General features: G+C 37.1%; 4 protein-coding genes across 13 annotated transcripts; 3 read left to right on the forward strand and 1 right to left on the reverse strand.

Moving 5' to 3' along the window:
* The first annotated feature begins 924 nt into the window (after nt 1-924).
* SDIR1 (RING/U-box superfamily protein) lies at nt 925-4,512 on the forward strand. 5 transcript variants are annotated; one of them, XM_088123038.1, is made up of 9 exons: nt 925-1,256; nt 2,162-2,287; nt 2,418-2,472; nt 2,564-2,637; nt 2,718-2,946; nt 3,362-3,476; nt 3,647-3,692; nt 3,891-4,016; nt 4,112-4,512. In XM_088123038.1, the coding sequence occupies exons 2-9, from the start codon at nt 2,207-2,209 to the stop codon at nt 4,232-4,234; spliced, it is 849 nt and encodes a 282-aa protein (XP_087979164.1). In that variant the 5' UTR covers nt 925-1,256; nt 2,162-2,206; the 3' UTR covers nt 4,235-4,512. The 5 variants fall into 5 exon arrangements, with proteins under 5 accessions (XP_087979164.1, XP_087979163.1, XP_087979161.1 ...); XM_088123037.1 differs by having other exon boundaries at nt 926-1,199; nt 2,132-2,287; XM_088123035.1 differs by having other exon boundaries at nt 927-1,199.
* Nucleotides 4,513-4,673: 161 nt separating this feature from the next.
* LOC111006266 (FKBP-like peptidyl-prolyl cis-trans isomerase family protein) lies at nt 4,674-7,204 on the reverse strand. 6 transcript variants are annotated; one of them, XM_022278090.2, is made up of 6 exons: nt 7,047-7,204; nt 6,183-6,312; nt 5,534-5,667; nt 5,375-5,454; nt 5,123-5,215; nt 4,674-5,034 (listed from the first exon to the last, which is right to left on the reverse strand). In XM_022278090.2, exons 2-6 carry the CDS (start codon nt 6,289-6,291, stop codon nt 4,884-4,886), a joined length of 567 nt encoding a protein of 188 aa, XP_022133782.1. In that variant the 5' UTR covers nt 6,292-6,312; nt 7,047-7,204; the 3' UTR covers nt 4,674-4,883. The 6 variants fall into 6 exon arrangements, with proteins under 6 accessions (XP_022133782.1, XP_022133783.1, XP_022133785.1 ...); XM_022278091.2 differs by having other exon boundaries at nt 7,052-7,201; XM_022278093.2 differs by lacking the exon at nt 7,047-7,204 and adding an exon at nt 6,820-6,957.
* A 1,614-nt stretch (nt 7,205-8,818) lies between these two features.
* Nucleotides 8,819-11,308, forward strand: LOC148212108 (glycosyltransferase family 92 protein RCOM_0530710-like). Its single transcript, XM_088122650.1, has 2 exons — nt 8,819-9,210; nt 9,443-11,308. The coding sequence occupies exons 1-2, from the start codon at nt 9,084-9,086 to the stop codon at nt 11,035-11,037; spliced, it is 1,722 nt and encodes a 573-aa protein (XP_087978776.1). The 5' UTR covers nt 8,819-9,083; the 3' UTR covers nt 11,038-11,308.
* A 1,598-nt stretch (nt 11,309-12,906) lies between these two features.
* LOC111006311 (serine/threonine protein phosphatase 2A 57 kDa regulatory subunit B' theta isoform) lies at nt 12,907-18,005 on the forward strand. Its single transcript, XM_022278173.2, has 4 exons — nt 12,907-13,224; nt 13,346-13,481; nt 13,927-15,246; nt 17,218-18,005. Exons 3-4 carry the CDS (start codon nt 14,032-14,034, stop codon nt 17,575-17,577), a joined length of 1,575 nt encoding a protein of 524 aa, XP_022133865.1. The 5' UTR covers nt 12,907-13,224; nt 13,346-13,481; nt 13,927-14,031; the 3' UTR covers nt 17,578-18,005.
* The last annotated feature ends 223 nt before the right edge of the window (nt 18,006-18,228 follow it).

Below are 18,228 nucleotides of genomic sequence, written 5' to 3' on the forward strand. Positions count from 1 at the left end.
ATATTATGTTCTTTTCAGTCAAACCTTGAACCTAAAATTGTTTTCTGTCCATTTCTCTTCTCACCTTTCTTTCTTTAATCCCTCACTAAGAAAAAACTCTATTTCTCTGACTTTACTATCATAGATAAAATAAAATAAAATAACTTTCTTTCTTAAACATCTCTCACAAAAAGAAAGGAAAAAACTTTTTTTTAGAACAAAAACTTTACAACCTCATTTTTATTTATTTTTTAAACTAAATTTCGCATATGAAAATATAAAGAAAACTGAAATCTCATGCTGCAACTTTATAAATAGATACCTAGAGATCAAATTGTACTGACATTAAGGAAAAAAAAAGGCTAAATTAGAAGTTCGTGACAAGGGTTAACAGTGTTATGTCTAATAAATTCTTATGTTTTATAGACCTTCAAACAAATTACAAGTTTTTAAATTTTCAATTTTGTTCTTAATAAATCTCAATGTTAATTCTTTTTATTTTAATGCTCATGCAATATGCTAAGTATATCTAAGAGGAAAAAACTTCCCTCAATTAAGGAGGAAGTTGCTCCTGAATTATTACGTGGTCAAGTAGCATGTAAACAAGTTTTTATTTTATTTTATATAATTTCTGTGTGATTCACTTGTATATATGTTATTGGACCACGTAGGAAATTAGAATCAGCTCCACTCTGAATCTTGGAGAGGGAAGTTGTGTCCTCCAACAATTATATAAGAGTATTTTGTGAGATCGTATCAGTAATTGGAATTAATAGCATAGGCCTATTAAATATTTATAAAATGAAAAAAAAAGGCTATATAACTACGATCGAAAGAAATTGTAGACTTATTAAAAACTTATATATTGGATAAGTTTATGATAAAAACTTGTAAATTATGACACGACAGGATCCCATAGAGTGGATCGGGTCATTCGTTTTGGGGAGATTAGAGATGCAAAAGCAGGCGCAAGAATTTGACGAGAGGAATACTACGTCGTTTTGTGCATTCAACAGTTGCAGAGCGGACAGGTCACAACTCACAAGCAACTCAACGCGTCCGAGTCACCTCGACTCGCTCCCTCATCTTCTCCATCGACGGAGCCGTGTCTCCCATTTCTACATAATTAAGCATCCTATCTTTTCGATTCAAAGCAATCCCTTGTCGCTTTTGGACCTACACTACAAACAAAATCAACCCCATTGACTCGATTCTGTTCTGTAAGTCTCTACCCCCTTCTCCCATCATCTGATTTCTCTCATCAAGGCTCTTTCTAGGTTCCGTTATTTGCTGATCGCCGTTTTCTTTTGCCTTCTTTTATTGGGATTCTTTACTGAAGTGATTATTGATCATTTGGATTTCACTTGTTTAGCTGTCATCGTTGTACGATTTTTGTGTCGGTCTGATTCTGTTTACTGATTAGAGTTTTCGCTCTTTGGAAGTTGGTTGGGAATGTTGAGAATTGAGAAATTTAGGAGGGAAAAAGAATTAAAATCGATCTGATACAATCGACCGACAGCTCTGGCTTTTAAGTTGGGCATTTGCATTTGAGTAGAGACCTCAATCTTGCACTTGAGTGCAGTAATCTTACAGTCTTTTGGTGCCCTTTTGATTGGATGCCCAGATGAAGGGGAAACGTCTTGTGTACTTCTGGATATCTTTTCAGACAATGCAGTTCCATTTCTTAAAGGGTTTTCAGGATTAATGTGTTGTCGTCTATGTTGTCTGGAAGAATCAATCAATTTGTGCTAGCTTTTTTTAGCAGATGATTAGCTCATGAATGTGGCTAATGCATCGAATTTTAAGACTAAGATGACAATGGACAATTACTCGTTGAATTTCACGTGTATTGGATAAACCGTGGTGTACGAATGCGTCACTTTTAACTCTCTGAAATTATTCATGATTATATTTTTGTTGAGGGGTTTATTTAGGCATTAAATTTATAGGGTTAAGGGATTTCAAAACTTAGGCCACGAGTTTTTTATTCTTCAAATTTGCTTCTTATGTTATTTATTTGCTGAATAATCCATTTATTCCCGAGGGCTGAGAAAGATGAATGATGGGTTAGTTGTAGTAAGGAGATGCGGGCACTTTCAGTTTATATCTATTTAGATATTGGAGCCTCTTTCTTTTATTTTGGATTCTGCAGATTATTACCATAAGATTTTGGATTCTGTAGATTCATATTTCCCGAGTTCAACTAACTGACGCAGCTACTTCAGACATGAGTTTTGTTTTCCGTGGAACAAGAGTGCCAGATATAGAAAATGGTCTATCTGGATTTATACCCGAGCGACGTGCAATGGTATGCTTGATATTTAACTGAATTGACTTGTTCACTGCCAATGCTTGCAAATTTTAGATATTGCATTATATATATTTCTAATTATCTCAAGATTTTTCTTGAAAATGTTTCTTTTTCTTCTCCCAATCAGCGGGTCCATGCAGCACGGCCTGTTAACTCAAACTCACTTGCCTTTCTTGTCACAGGTACCATTTCACCTCTGCTTAGAACTGGTGTCTACTTTCTGTGATAATTTTTATCTATTCCATTATTTTTAACTCTTTGGCTTTGTTGCAGTTCTGTTGTTATTCATGATATTAAACTCTCACCAGATGTCGCCAAACTTTCTAGTGAGTTCCATACTTCACAATGTGGGTGTCTTGTAGACTAGTTTTACTCTTACCCTTGGTGCAAAACTTGACATTTTCTTCTTCTGAAAATGCATATTTAGCTCTGGCTTGTGCTTGGTGTCTTCTTGATGGCTACAACATTAAGGATGTACGCAACGTGTCAACAACTTCAGGCTCAAGCCCAAGCTCGAGCTATGGCAGCCAGTGGCCTTCTTGGTCACACTGAATTGAGGCTACATATGCCACCATCAATAGCACTTGCAACCAGAGGGCGTTTACAAGGGCTAAGGCTTCAACTTGCTCTGCTTGATCGTGAATTTGATGATTTAGGTATGGTTCAAATCTATGCAATGCAAGTTCTTAGAATTATCAAAGCTGTAGGTGGGTATTCAAATAAAGTGGAGCACCTTGCTATCATGAAAACGCCAGCTCCACACATCCCCTCCCCCCCCCCCCCCCCCCAAAATTTTTTTGTGTGTGGTTGGGGTCATTTAAACTTGATTCGTGGCAAATATTGGGAAATTCTATAAATCAGACTTCTGTGACAAGATTCTGACATGATAAGCTTGCCATAATTTTTATATTGTGAATTGTCGAAAAGCAAATACCATGAACATGTGTTTGATATAATATTTCCAGTTGTATAAATTTGTTATGTACCAAGGTTCTTATATTATTCTTGTCGATAATACCATGTTAACATTTTGTTTAACTTCCCTATCAAAAACATTTTGTTTAACTTCAGACTATGAGACTTTGAGAGCATTGGATTCTGATAATGTTCCAACAACACCTTCTATGAGTGAGGAACAAATAAACGCTCTTCCTGTTCATAAATACAAGGTTTCTGGTCCTCAAAGGTAATCAATCCTGTATTCTACATCCCATAATTATAGGATAACTGTAGCTTTATTTTTAAAATTTTTGCTTGCAATCCACATTTTCTCCGCTGAAAGATTTTTTTCCAATGATGAAATCCGTACTCTTCAGCTTATCAAAAACCTAGCTTAGGTTCTTTAATTGTATGCAGCGACTCCGCTATGAATCAACAAGCTTCATCTTCTGAATCTAATGAGGTGAGGCATCAGACTCTTTTTCTTCCCTGCTTGTTTGATACTCTTTAAGTCTTATGTTGACCTGAATGGTGTGTATAAAGACAATAATTACTCCTTTTAGAAGAAAATGTAATGTAGCATTTTCTGGCTTCTTATATGTGTGACACCCTACTCATTAATTATCAATTTTGAAGTAAATGTTCTAAAATGTGATTGCAGAAGAGGCAAGATTCTGTTAGTGCAGTTGGCGGTACTAAGACCTTAGAGGATGAACTGACTTGCAGTGTTTGCTTGGAGCAAGTAAATGTTGGTGAGCTCATACGTAGTTTGCCATGCTTGCATCAGGTTTATCTCTATCTCTTTGCCAAGTTGCCGATATTTCATCAAAAAATTCACGTTGGTTTGTTTCAATTTTCTTATAAATGACTTCCGTCTTGTAGTTCCATACAAACTGCATCGATCCATGGCTGCGACAGCAGGGAACATGCCCTGTTTGTAAATTCAGAGCGGTGACCGGGTGGTCAGAACACGGGCATGGGGAAACCGATGCTTATATGGTTTAATTGGATGCAGAGCAAGTAATCAAACAATGCTTGATGCCTGATTAAAGAGCAGAGGATATGGACAGACGTGGTGTAATTATGTTGAGAGTAGGAATTGAAGCTCCGCTGTGATGTATCTTTGAACTTCTGACGACCCATTTGATTGTATTCTTGAAGTTAATCGTCTTTTGTGATACAGAGTCTCTGACCTGTGTTAGTGAGCAGAATTTTGTTCTTTCACTGTCGTCCATGTACTATTCCAATCCTTACTAAAGCATTGAATTTGGTTGTCTCTAGAACTCTCTTTCGTGATTCTGAAACTCATACCTGATGCATTTTGACGCACTGTTTAAAAGTAAAGTTCTCTGGTATATCTAAATCTTCATTCACACATTTATAATAATAAGCATTCGGCGTCATCTTCTCACGAGTAAATATGCAGATGCAAAACATATAAATGTGTCATCATCAGCCAAGTATGGGCTAATTATGCTAAGTTAATATTCAGCGTACAATCAGAATACTGAGCACTCAATTACTGTACCATGCCATTCGCTGCAGCAAATGCAAATGTATTACAAACATAGGCTTCAAAGTTTCGTTTCATTTTATTCTGTTCTTTGTGTTGTAACAACGATATGGTTTATGAGCGACTAGGGATATATCGACATTATTTGGCTTTGTTCTTCCCCTTTCCCTGGCCCTTCTTAGACTCTAGCTTGGCTTGAATTCGGGCAGCTGCAGCTGCTTTCGCCTCATCTCTCTTTCTTTTCTCTTCCTCTTTTACGGCAGCAGCAGCCTCCCTTTGTCTTTTCAATTCTCTGATGCACCAATGTTGATGTAAGAAAGAGATCATTATCATTAACAATGTTTGAGAAAAGTGGATCGTTGAAGTAGTAGATTACTTACTCGAGCCTGGCCCTTTCCTCAGAAACACTGCCCAGACTCGAGCCTTTCCGGGGCTTGCAGGCCACTAATTCCACCTCGAAAACAAGCGTTGCACTGCATAAAATAGAGGAGCACGTACGAGACAATAAACAGCCATTTTAATTGAGGAATTCATTGCAATTGTAGTGGCCAGCATACTTCATGAGCAAATTTTCCAGCAAAATAGCCACCTTGATACTTAAAAAGTGGAAGAAGAAAGAGAAAGGACATTACTCTGGTGGGATATCTGGTGGAGAACCAGCACTTCCATAAGCATATTCTGGTTTGCAAGTGATTTTTGCAACCTCTCCCACCTGTTGGAACAATACAGAACATCACTCAAAAAGAAAAATGCACCAGATATTCCTGATGGAAAGCATGTTTTTTCTTTACCTTCATCGTCTTCACAGCAATTTCCCAAGCCTGGATAACGGATCCTTTTCCAAGCTCAAAAGAGAAGACAGTATTATCCTCAAGAGTTGAATCAAATACTTCCCCAGATTCCGCTAGAGTTCCTTCATAATGTACTGCTCAACCGCCAACATATGGCAAGAATTAACGAAACTTTTGAATAAGCAAGCTTTAAAATTTTATCAACAAGGAAGGTTCTAATACAAATACAAGTTTGAAGAGGCCAGAATGCGGTGCAGGGAAGATCTATTAAATGACGGGGAACCGGGTTAATCAATTGTATATTCTAACTCATGGGAACTTCAATCATCAAAAAGCAGTATTCTGAATGAAATTATAATTAAACAGTCAGGTCATCAGACATAGACAGTAGGAATTCATAAAGGTGGGTACACATTCCTTTAGATCAATAGCACATCCGTATCTGCCACAAATTAAGTTAATAACAAAAGGGAAGCTTCTATCTATCCACTGACTACTCAATAAGCAGCCAAAAACACTAACAAACTGAAGCTCGAAGGTACCTTGTCCAAATCTTCCTCTTGAATTTTACTCATATACTATTAGTCTCAGTACTAAGTAATGCATTGTCAGTGAGAAAAGAAACCATAGTTTTGCTAAGAAAAAGTACCATCAACAAGAGGAAGGTCATCTGTTGGAGCATCAGCATTGGCTTTGGCATGCCTTACAATTGTCTTCACAACACCTCCATTCCCCGTCAAATCTACTGTATCGCCCATCGCTCACCAATTCTGAATGTACTGTATCAAACAAATTACCAGAGATTCGTCAGAACTAGGTAAATATTCAAGCAAGACACCATTTGTCTATGACATTTCTAGTTGTCAGCCAAAATATAATCAAGTAAAGCAACCAAGCCATAGTCGTACAACGCTAATTTCTAGAACTCTCATCTGTTAAAATAGTACTGCAAAATGGGCACCAACTAAATGGGAATAAAATCCCCAATGCAGTTGAAAGATTATTGAGACACAAATAGAAAGAAAGAAATATAGGGAGAGAGAGAGAAATAGAAGTCAAATATGTTTCTCCCAATTCCTACACCAAATACCAAGAACAGCCAAAAAGAAAAAGAAAGAAACCAAATGTGCCAGAAGGTGTACATAAAACACACGCAAAACGAACAAGTATATATAAGACATCAAAAGAAGGGGAACAAACTGGGAATTTGATAATATATGCAAGCAGAAAAGTCTATGCAAAACCAACATAAATGAACTATTCTTCGTGAGTGGATGGGATAGTACTGCAGAGAAAGATGCAAAACCAAGAAAAGAATCAAGTTCCGGCAATCTAAAGAATTTTGGGTTTTCCCCTTTAGCAAACTTCAAAGTTCCACACTTCACTCCGTCCATTCATGCCAATTCATATCGATTCTTTTACCCTTTGGGAAGCAAAATTAACTGACATGAAATTTTGCAATCAAGAAGTGATACATCCTGAAATCTAGATTGAAAAGACAGAATTTACGAACCCTACGGGAAAATTTGAAAGTCGGGCCGATTCTTGTATGTTTAATCGGGTCGGATCGTCGCGTCTGCAGGTGGCCATAAGCGGCGCGGCGGAAGTAGCGCTCGTTTTGGAAGAAGTGCGCTGGTTTAACACCAGTGCCCGTGTAACCTATGCTTCAATACGACGCAGTTTTGGGTACGCAAACAAAATTAGTAATAAATTATCTTTTAGGACTAAAAAAACAAACAATTTGATCGTATTTTTCTTTTTTCTTTTTATTTTCCAATAGAAAGCAATTTTTATTTTATTATTCAAGTTAGTTAGCGACCTTTAGGCCTTTATGTTTTTATACCTAGGGATATGTGTATTCTGTATTGTCTTCGTACTCATACATACTACTCGAACTTAAAATTTTGAAATTCAAAATTATCCAAACTATCCCTTATAAACCAATTTGATCGGTAAATTTTCAAAATATATCTATAGCTGAGTGGAGATTTCAAATGTGTTAATATGTGTCCACCTTACTATACTAATACATATTATAAATTGATGTTTTCATTTTGGGAAAGAAAAAACAATCGTAAAATTCAAAAAAGCCAATCAATATGAGTTAACCACGTCTTGTAAATAAAATAATAATAAAAGAAATTGATCAGAGGTGGGACCCATCCATCCCCAAAAAGGGACAACATTTGAACGGCACGATTCAATTTTTTTAAACACGACAGCCTCTGATAACGAATTGCACGATGTTACACGTAACGTATTCCATGACCTACACGCGCCTCCACCGGAACTTTCACCACGGCCCAATCTAGTTTTGCCACGTAATTCCATTGTCAATCGAATTAACCTCCGTTTACTCCCTCTATATTTCTTTTTAAATGCTGACGTGGGTGACAAATACTACTAGAGTAGAGATTTTCATTGATTTTCAACTGTTTTTTATTATTGGTAAAATTGATTACGCATTAGTTTAAATTGGATCAAATATTCAGTCGTTATGATTTGCAAATTTCGATTCACAATACTTTTTTAAATTGGATTCCTCAAAATGTTAACATATTTGCGTAAAAATCTCCATTCCAACAAATATTTTCAATTTGAGTGGTTTTTTTTTTTTAAGTACAAATAGCTATATGTAATCTTTATCATTTTTTCAATTACTATTATCATTATTAAATTATTGTTTCTATTGTTTGGTTTAATTCAAACATAATTTGTTTCTCTTCCTTTTTTTTATTTATTTTTCTTATCTCTCAACACGAAATATATATGTTAATATTATACCTTTTGAATATTTTATGATTTAGCGTATATCGTTTAAGGAAAATAAATTTAGCCTTTACCTTTTAACATTTTCAATTATACTAATTTTCTTCATAAACGTTGTAATTGACTCACGATAAGTTATGACATTCAATCTAAATGCACGTTTCCAAAAAATTATGATGAAAAAAAAGATTGTAATTTATCTTATAAATTTTGTCGACTTACAAAATATCATATCATGTAAATTTATTATCAACCATATAAAATATAATAATTGAAGACACTAAATTAAAAAAATAATAATAATGAACAATGAGATTAAGTTAGAGAGAGAAAATTAAATCTAGGCTACTTTGCAAAAGTAAAAAGATAAAACAAAATTGTAAAACAAATAAAAAAAAGTAGAATTTGAAAATTGTATTTTGTTTCTGATGAGGTGGCGAAAAATGGGTGGAGAAGCAGTATATTTTTATATTTATTTATTTAGAGAAAAGGAAAAGCAGTGGTTTAAAGGAAGAAGATGAAGCAGTGGAATGTTCCTTTAATTTCTCCACCTCCTATAAGCCATCAAAAGCGGCTGCCCACTCTCTCTAACCATTCACCATTAACGGACTCCCTCTTCTTCTTCCTCTCTCCCATCTCTCCCATCTCTCCCACTTTCCTTCCTTCGGAACGCAGAGTTCCGAGTGGGCAAATGCAGAAGAACAACCCCCAATCGCATGGATGAACCCCCCTTCTCAATTCCCTGAATTTTCTCGCTCTTCTATATGTCCCCAGCCCCGCCATGAGAGATCGTAGGAAACGCAATGTCGTTTCTTGGAGCGCCCTCTTCTGGTTCATTCTCTTCGTCCTTCTTTCCTGCGTCGTCTTCGCCACCTTCACCTTCTCAACCTACCGCCTCTTCTTCGGTGGTGAGCTTCTTTTCTTTTTTTTTTTTAAATTTAATTTCAATTTCGTCCCCCAATTGTTGAGTCTTATTTGTAATTGAACTCTTTGGATTCGCTGCTATGCTGTGTGTTGTGTTGTGTGTTATTCTGATCTATCTCGGCCTGGAATTTGAATCCGCCTTCGTTGGGTCTTCTAATTGTTCGAATTTTTTAATTTTTTTATATTTTTTGTTTCGATATATAAATTGTGTTGCAGAAACGTATCATCCAGAACTGGTTCACACGCGGCGAACTACGGTGAATAAAGCCGTTTCCGATGATTCCCCTATCGCTTTTCGGTATTCGATTCAGGAAACGGTCACCCTCCCCGATCAGGCGCTCGTTTTTCTCAACCACCCACCTAGTGTTCGACCATTTGCCAAAAAGGATATCTACTGTGTTTACTCTGTCTTAAACTCATCGGAGCCGCCCCGGATCCGGCGGCCGCCGATCGGCATAGATGTTGGAGATCATATCCAGAAGCAAATAGTCCGGTGCCCACTCCCATCCCGTGGATTTACAGTTTCAATTAAAGTGAAATCCAACGCCCATCTCCAAGCCGGACACTCCCACCGGTGGGACTCTCTTGTGTACGAAGCACTAATCGACCGGGACAACACCACGGTGGTCTTCGTCAAAGGCCTCGGTCTCCGCCCCGAACGGCTCTCCAACGCCTCGAAATTTGAGTGCGTCTACGGCTGGGATTTTCGGAAGACCAAGTTTCTGCTGAGGTCCGTTGTCATGTCGATTTCTCAAGAAATTGCACGCTGTAGAACACCCCTGAGTCTGCTCAGCAGTCCCAATAGAACCCACGACGCAATCAAAGTCTCCGTTAGAATGAAAGGCGGAAGAACTCTGCAGTCTATAGCCCGCCCACTGCTCCCACCGGGATCCTCCACAACCCCTCACCGCAAGCCCCACGAGATGTGCGTATGCACAATGCTCCGCAATCAGGCACAATTTCTTAAAGAATGGATCATGTACCACGCCCACATTGGCGTCCGCCGCTGGTTCATCTACGACAACAACAGCGACGATGACATACAGGACATAATTGCATCGATTTCCAGTGCCAAACACAACATCTCCCGTCATATCTGGCCGTGGATCAAGACCCAAGAAGCTGGTTTTGCACATTGTGCATTGCGTGCTCGGGATTCTTGCAAGTGGGTCGGATTCATTGATGTGGACGAGTTCTTCTATCTGCCAAATGGCTTGTCTCTGCTCGATGTGCTCAGAAACCAGTCCAGAAACAGCACCCTGGGGGAGATACGAGTGTCCTGTTACAGCTTCGGCCCATCTGGGCTGAAGCAGATGCCGCCGCAGGGCGTCACGGTGGGCTACACGTGTCGTAAAGCAGCACCAGAACGGCACAAGAGCATTGTGAACCCGGAGGCTCTGAACTCCACATTGATCAACGTGGTGCATCATTTCCACTTGAGAGATGGGTTTCAGTACATGAATCTGGATAGGGCGGAGATGGTTATAAACCATTACAAGTACCAAGTTTGGGAAGTATTTAAGGAGAAGTTTTACAGGAGAGTGGCGACGTATGTGGCGGATTGGCAGGATGAACAAAACGTGGGCTCGAAGGACAGAGCCCCAGGGCTGGGGACCAAGGCAGTGAAACCAGAGGACTGGCCGAGCCGCTTCTGTGAGGTCAACGACACCGGGCTCCGGGACCTGGTGCTGGACACGTTGCCCAATCGACGAACCCACCTTCTGCCGTGGCAAGAAGGGCCCAGGCGCGGAAGGAGGAGGGCCAGGAAGAAGGGGAAGCACAGAGGCTTCTTATTACTTCGAACGTGGTAGTGGAACATTCTTTTTTTTTTTTTTTTTCTATTTGTTGAATCATATACTGTATTTTTGTTAGGGGGTGATAGATGAAGAATTCTTTAGCAGCGGTATAGTTTAACTTATTAACCCAACTGAAGAGTTTCATACAACAGTTTGTGCAATTTTTGTGCTTTCTTCTGCATATACTTTTTCTAACCTCTCTCTAATAGAGGTAATATGTGCCCCTTAGGTGAAAATTTGTATTAAACATCTTTTGAATTATTTTGAAACTAATTTATGTTTAGTACTCTGTATGGGTTTTAATTGTTTTATTGTTTATTGTGTTTGAATTTGTAGGTTCTATTGTCGAACTTCGTCAATTGAATCATATATGTTGTGCATCTATATACGTTTTTCACTCTACCCCTAAAAAGAATACCACTAGGGTATAATATGTTGAATAGGTGCACCACATGTTGGCACTTATATGAGACAACAACACTAGGATGTTATCTAATTATAGACTATAATTTGTTGCTTTATATAAACTAAACTTCGTTGTGTTATTATTGAAGACCAAAAAAAATCTCAAATATAATCTCTCTGGTAAAAGGAAAAAATTTTACTAAAAAATGTTTAATTCATTTTGGTTTTTGAACTTTTTAGATTTGTTCTATTGTTTAAACTTTTAAAATGTTCATTTTGGTTCATGATTTTTCAAAATGTTTGTTTTTGTTTTAGTTTATTTATGTATTTTAACGAATTGAGAACACGATTTCGAGTAAGTATTCAAACCACATAAACAACTCTAGTATAAGGGTAAAATAATATAGCAAGAACCAAAAAGCCCATCTCATGTTGTACTTCTTTTTTTTATTGAATTTTATTTAGCTAAAAAAAGAAGAAAATAAAAATTTTCAAAGTTAAAAAAGAGTAAATAAGATATTATAGAAATACCGACTAAAATTGTCTGAATGGTAACTTGATTTTTTTATCTAACTCAATACATGAGTAAACCTATCTATTTGATAAGATTTTAAAAACAAGATAAAAGATGAAAAGTGTGGGTGAAAATTTATACAATGGAGAAATTTGTCTCTTCCATGAGTTAGGGTCGAGGATTAGACATAGCCGAAGAAGCAATACAAAGCGCGTGCCAAATATTGCACAAAGACCATTTCAACCCTCATTTGAAACTCTCTATTTTGAAAGCAACTTGCCTTTTAAAAGTAATTTTGGAAACAGGTTATTTTCCAAACAAATAACAAAAAGTAGGGTAGTTTTGACTCGAAATTGTGAAAATATTTGAATGTCTCTACATACATTAATTTCTATCTCCACGATATTAAGATAAATTACAAATGTTAGCTATAGTTAGGCTACGACAATGACCAAAATTAAATTTATAGACTATAATTAATCAAAATTTCAGGTATGTGTTAAATTGAATGAATTAATTATAAAAATTTAGTAGACGAATTAATAGACACAGTCTCAATAGATCACCACTAAGTTTATAATTTAATAATGTTTTTACAAATTTAATTGTTCTGCAGCTATAATAAAATATTGTCTTTCTATATTGTTGACATATTTTCGTATCCGCTCTCCTTTCTCCTCCTCAACGAAATTCTTTGGACGAATAAAGATCAAAGATATTATTTTTACACAAAGGGAAGCCATTAGCTGCTTATATTTTTAGAAGGGTAATCTCAAAACAGAAAATTCCCTCAAATGTTGAAAGCTGAAAACCCCTGAAGTAAATAAAAATTGAAAATAAAAGGGAATGTTTTCAGTGAAAAAAAGGGGGGGTAAAAAGAGCAGAGAAAATAAATTTAAAGAAAAAAAAAGAAGAAAATTTTTTGAGGTTGAAATTCCAAAGATAGTAGGAAGGGAAAGTAAGGAAGAAATTGGAAAAGGGTATTATCAAAAAACTCTTCTTTTGCTAAACAAAGCATTGGAACAACGATCAGAACAGCAGCTATGGATTGCTGTTCTCTAACCTAACCTTTTTGCTACTGACTGGGTTTTCTCCAATCTCCGTCTCTTCCTTCTTCTCTCTCTCTATATTTCCATCTTTTTATCTCTCTCTTCGCCCGTTTGTTTATTTCTTGTAATAACAAGGGCAGCTAGTCTTTCTTTGACAGAGTAAATCGACATCTATGTCTTGTATAAATATGTAATTGCAATTTGCGACTCCTCTTTGATTTTACTTCCCCACATGTAAGTTCCCGAGCTTGCGACTTTTTCCCCTCTACTCGCACCATGTCTTTCTGTTTTGATTTCGAATCTAATTTGAATGTGGCTCAGTTTTGTCATCCTTCGCTTTTTGGAAATTTTGCAGGCTGCTTTTGCTGGAGATTGCTATGGGTCAATAGATCATGCCCAGATCTTGTTCTGTCTTGATCCACTTCCTTATCTTGTCGACCTTAGCAAAGTGAAGGAGGATAGAGGCGGAGGAGAGAGACGAATAGAGCGAGGTGATTATCCACTGCCATTCTCTTTTTTTTTTTTTTGTGGTTGAAGATGGAAGTCAATGTTTCTGGAGTTTGTCTGGTGATTCTGCTAAAAATTATCCTAGTTTTCGTTTAATTTGATTTTCTTCTGCATCTGGGTATCTGGGCTTGTTGATGTACACTCCTGAGAAGAAAACCCGTTGTTATTTTCTTGATGGAAGAGTAGACATTTGTTTTTCTTGAAGTCAATGACAATAGGGAACATAAATTTTTAAGGTTCTACAATTGAAGTGCTAAATGGATTTAGATTCTCAATTAGGAGGTTCCCCCCAGTTGATTGCACCATTTTCTGAGGGGCTAAGTGCCACTGCCCTTGTCAATGTGGTGTTGTTAAATCTTATGCTTAGTATTATCTTTTTTTCGACGGAATTTGGTTGACTACATTTGGGAATTTCTTGTTTCATTGTAGGTTGTTCATTGTTCAATGTAAAAGAAGCTGTATTGGCTTTGGAGCAGATAGAGAATTAGTGAGTGTTTGAAGTGAAGGAAAGTCTTTTGTTTTTCCATTGAAGTCATGATTAAACAAATACTTAATAGGCTTCCACGAAAACCTTCAAAGTCAACTGAGCATCGTGAAGGAGCAGGGACGACTGTCTCTAATTCGAATGCCTCTACAAGTTCGAGGAGCAATGATTTAGTAGCTAACCACCATGTGAGCACTGGTACTGGATCTTTTTCTGGCCCCAATTCTTCTTTGAATGTTGGGCTAAATCATGGCAGTAAGATATCCCAAGGGCTCAATTCAAAGTCAAATGGTAACTCACAAGCTTCTTATGAGCCACTGCCAGGTTTCAAAGATGTTCCAAATTCTGAGAAGCAGAGTTTGTTCATTAAAAAGCTGAACATGTGTTGTGTGTTGTTCGACTTCACTGACCCATCAAAGAACCTCAAAGAAAAGGACATCAAACGACAGACACTAATAGAGCTCGTTGATTATGTTGCATCTGCCAATGGAAAGCTGTCAGAAAATGTTATACAAGAAATTGTGAAGATGGTGACTTCAAATTTATTTAGAACACCTACCATTCCATCACGAGATAACAAAGCATTAGAAGCCTTTGATCTCGAAGAAGAAGAGCCTTCAATGGACCCCGCATGGCCACATTTACAAGTTGTTTATGAGTTTCTGCTCAGGTTTGTGGCATCGCCTGAAACAGATGCAAAGCTGGCAAAGAGGTACATTGATCACTCTTTTGTTCTCAGGCTGTTGGATCTTTTTGATTCCGAGGATCCCAGAGAGAGGGATTACTTGAAAACAGTTCTGCACCGCATCTATGGTAAATTTATGGTACACAGACCATTCATCAGGAAATCAATCAACAACATTTTCTATCGGTTTATTTTTGAAACTGAGAAGCATAATGGGATTGCAGAGCTGTTAGAGATTTTGGGGAGTATAATCAATGGGTTTGCTCTTCCTCTAAAAGAAGAGCATAAACTGTTTCTAGTTCGAGCGCTTATTCCTCTTCACAAACCTAAATGCATACCCATGTATCACCAGCAGTTATCTTACTGCATAACACAATTTGTGGAGAAAGATTGCAAGCTTGCTGATACAATCATAAGGGGCTTACTGAAATATTGGCCAATTACAAATAGTTCTAAGGAGGTGATGTTCTTGGGTGAACTTGAGGAAGTTCTAGAAGCAACTCAGCCTGCTGAGTTTCAGCGTTGCATGGTACCCTTGTTTCGCCAGATTGGACGTTGCTTGAGCAGTTCACATTTTCAGGTAGACTGTTGACTTGGTTCCTTTTACTTTTTCCCTCAATTTCCTTGCTTCTCCTCTTTCTTTTAGCTCAATAATGGTCTTTGAATCCAAACATGTTCCTACCCTGGGAAGTAGAATAAAAGGCATTAAGTACTAAAAACTTGATGCTTATCGTTATTATCATTTTTTTTTCAACTTTTGCACACCTAAAATTTGGTGCATAGTGCACAAAAGATTTTACTTGCATGATTTTTTGTTTTTAATAAATATCTGGGATTTAAGTACAATATAGGTGACCTTAACTATTAAGCTCAATGAGGAAGAAAAACCTTATGTTGTTCTATTATTGCACAGGCTCCTGTCCAGCGGTGGATTCATGATTTTAATTTGAAAGGCTTCATATAAATTCACGAATGTAATACAGCAATTCTTTGAATTAGTATGTTATAACACTCCATGCGTTCTTGGACTGGATTCCATGGCTAGTTTGTTTTAAGGCGAACTTCGATAGTTCTTTTCCTAGAATTATGATAATTTTACGTTGCCTTCAATGGTTAGGTTTTGCTGGAAATTTGATTCAGCAATAGACTTTCTTTGAGTGTATCCTTTGAATTATGTTTCAGATTAGATTTTGTTTATGCCTATAGTAATCAATATTCAGAAAATTAATTTCTAGATTAAATTCAAAAATAAAATGGATAAGAAACTTAGATGTGAGAGCAATGAAAACTTTCTGCAATGTAATATGCACTTTTCTTGGGGTGATAAGAACAATATTTCCATATGCTAGGTCAAATAATGTCAATCTAAGCCTAGCTTAACTGATTAAGACATATATCTTTGACCAAAAGGTCGGAGGTTTGAATCCCTACACCCACACATCGTTGAACTGAAGAAATGCTAGGCCAAATAATAACTTAAATTATTATCCCAAATTCTAAATTGATTAGAGAGATCTTTCAAGAGGCAGAAGCTATGTTGTGGCTTACACAAATTAACATAATTGTGATATGGATAGGTACTTAGGTTGGCTGGCTAATTGACCTGTGAGATGATATTTCAGAACTTTAGGATCTGAGTTTTGATCATATATATGACTTTAACTATAGTTCTTTTCTTTTATATTTAATATAAACTATTGAAAATGGCTAGGGGCCTCCTGGCACTCGACCCATGCAGATATTACTCATCAAGTTGGTAAACATCAAATGTGCTTATGTGAAGTTTCTCTAATTAATTTTATAATGAATTAATGGCAAGGATTAAAATAAATTTCTATACAAAGTTCCGGGACTAAAAAAATTTTAAAGTTTAGGCTAAAAAATGGAATTATGATTGCAAGTGGAACAATATGATTGCTTAGGGACCGAAAGAAGTGAAGGCTTTGTTTAAGGCTTTATTTTAGTCAAAGAGTGATTGTCTTTACTATAGGCATCCCAATGGTTTTCTACCTTAGTTCTTTCTTTCTTTCTTTCTTTTTGGAAAAAAAATGACGAGCACGACAGAAAGAAGCCCAGCCTACAAGAAGGGGCTCCAATATCTCCTTCTAAATGGCTGAGGCTTAGGAAGAAAGGTGCTCGGTGTGCACCTGAACGAGGTTGCTTCCCCTCATGGGTGCCTAAGCCCTAGGTGCACTTTCCGATACAGGGCATGTTGCTGACAAATAGTTTTTTAACCTGTGAATCTAGAGATGTAACCTTTTTGGATTAGTGAGATTATCCTTGTGGACTCCCAAGTGCCATTTAAATATAGCTGTCGTTGGCTAATCTCTTCATTTTAATTCTTATCTAATCTCTCTCTCACTCTCTCTCACTTCAATTCTTCTGATACACCAACCACAATGTGTTGGTCATAGCAAATTAATTTGTGGAATTCTTTTGATTGTTAAATAGTCTCTTCAGGGTTTTTATTTGTTTGTTTTCAAATAGAAACAAGTCAGTCTGCTAGATTGCTTATCTCAGACTGTACCATGTTTATCTTGTTCATTTTCAGGTGGCTGAAAGGACTCTGTTCTTATGGAACAATAATCACATTGAGAACCTAATCAAACAAAACCGCAAAGTCATTTTGCCGATTATATTTCCTGCGCTAGAGCGAAATTCAAGAAACCACTGGAACCAGGCTGTACAAAACTTGACACAAAATGTCCGCAAGATCTTCTCAGATGCTGATCCTGAGCTGTTCGAGGAGTGTTTACTCAAATTTCAAGAAGAGGAGACACAAGAGAAGGATACAAAATCAAAGCGTGAGGCAAAATGGAAACGCTTAGAAGAGATAGCCACTGTGAAAGCTGCGAGTAATGAAGCGGTCCTTGTCTCTCCCAAAGTAGCCTTACGAGCACCATCTGGCTAGCTAACAATAGATCTCCAAATGGGTCTTCAGCAGATTTGATATTCCAATTGGTATGTGGGCATCAAAGGTAATCTAATCACCTCACCATGTCATCAAACCAGCAGCAGCAGTTAAATTCGTCGTCATATTTTGGACAAATCGGATTGAGGTGCAGTCAAGAAAGTCATGACACTGCTGCTTTGTATTTCACGAAAAAGCTCGAATTTCTATTTAGCATGCATTTTCTCTGTGTATATGTGATTGGGAGAGAAGGATTTTCGGGTCTGCGGAGCCGGGTATCCTTGGGAAATTCCTCTTTTGTTGTTGAATGGGTGAAAGGCAAGAACGAAGTTCCAATTTTTCATAATTGTGCAACATCAGTATCTGGATAATGGTCCCTTGTAGTTTTCCTGCTTCTGTAATTGAAGTTATTGTTATTTTTTGGTGTCTCTTTCTGGATATATTTGGATTTTAATTTGTTTGAGCAAAGGATACAACTCTATAGAATCTAAAGGATATTCAAGGGGGAGGTATATATATGTTTATGGATGATCTGCCTCTTTATGTTAAGCTTTGTTATTTATGCAATTTTGTTTGACTTGGGTAGAAGTTTTGCAGGCTGCAATGGTTGGCTGGTTTGAACTCTCTGTCTGCAGAAACACGGAAGAAAGC

This window comes from Momordica charantia (assembly GCF_013281855.1).
Source record: "Momordica charantia cultivar OHB3-1 chromosome 4 unlocalized genomic scaffold, Mcharantia_2.0 BLBB01000004.1, whole genome shotgun sequence".
Taxonomy (NCBI): Eukaryota; Viridiplantae; Streptophyta; class Magnoliopsida; order Cucurbitales; family Cucurbitaceae; genus Momordica; species Momordica charantia.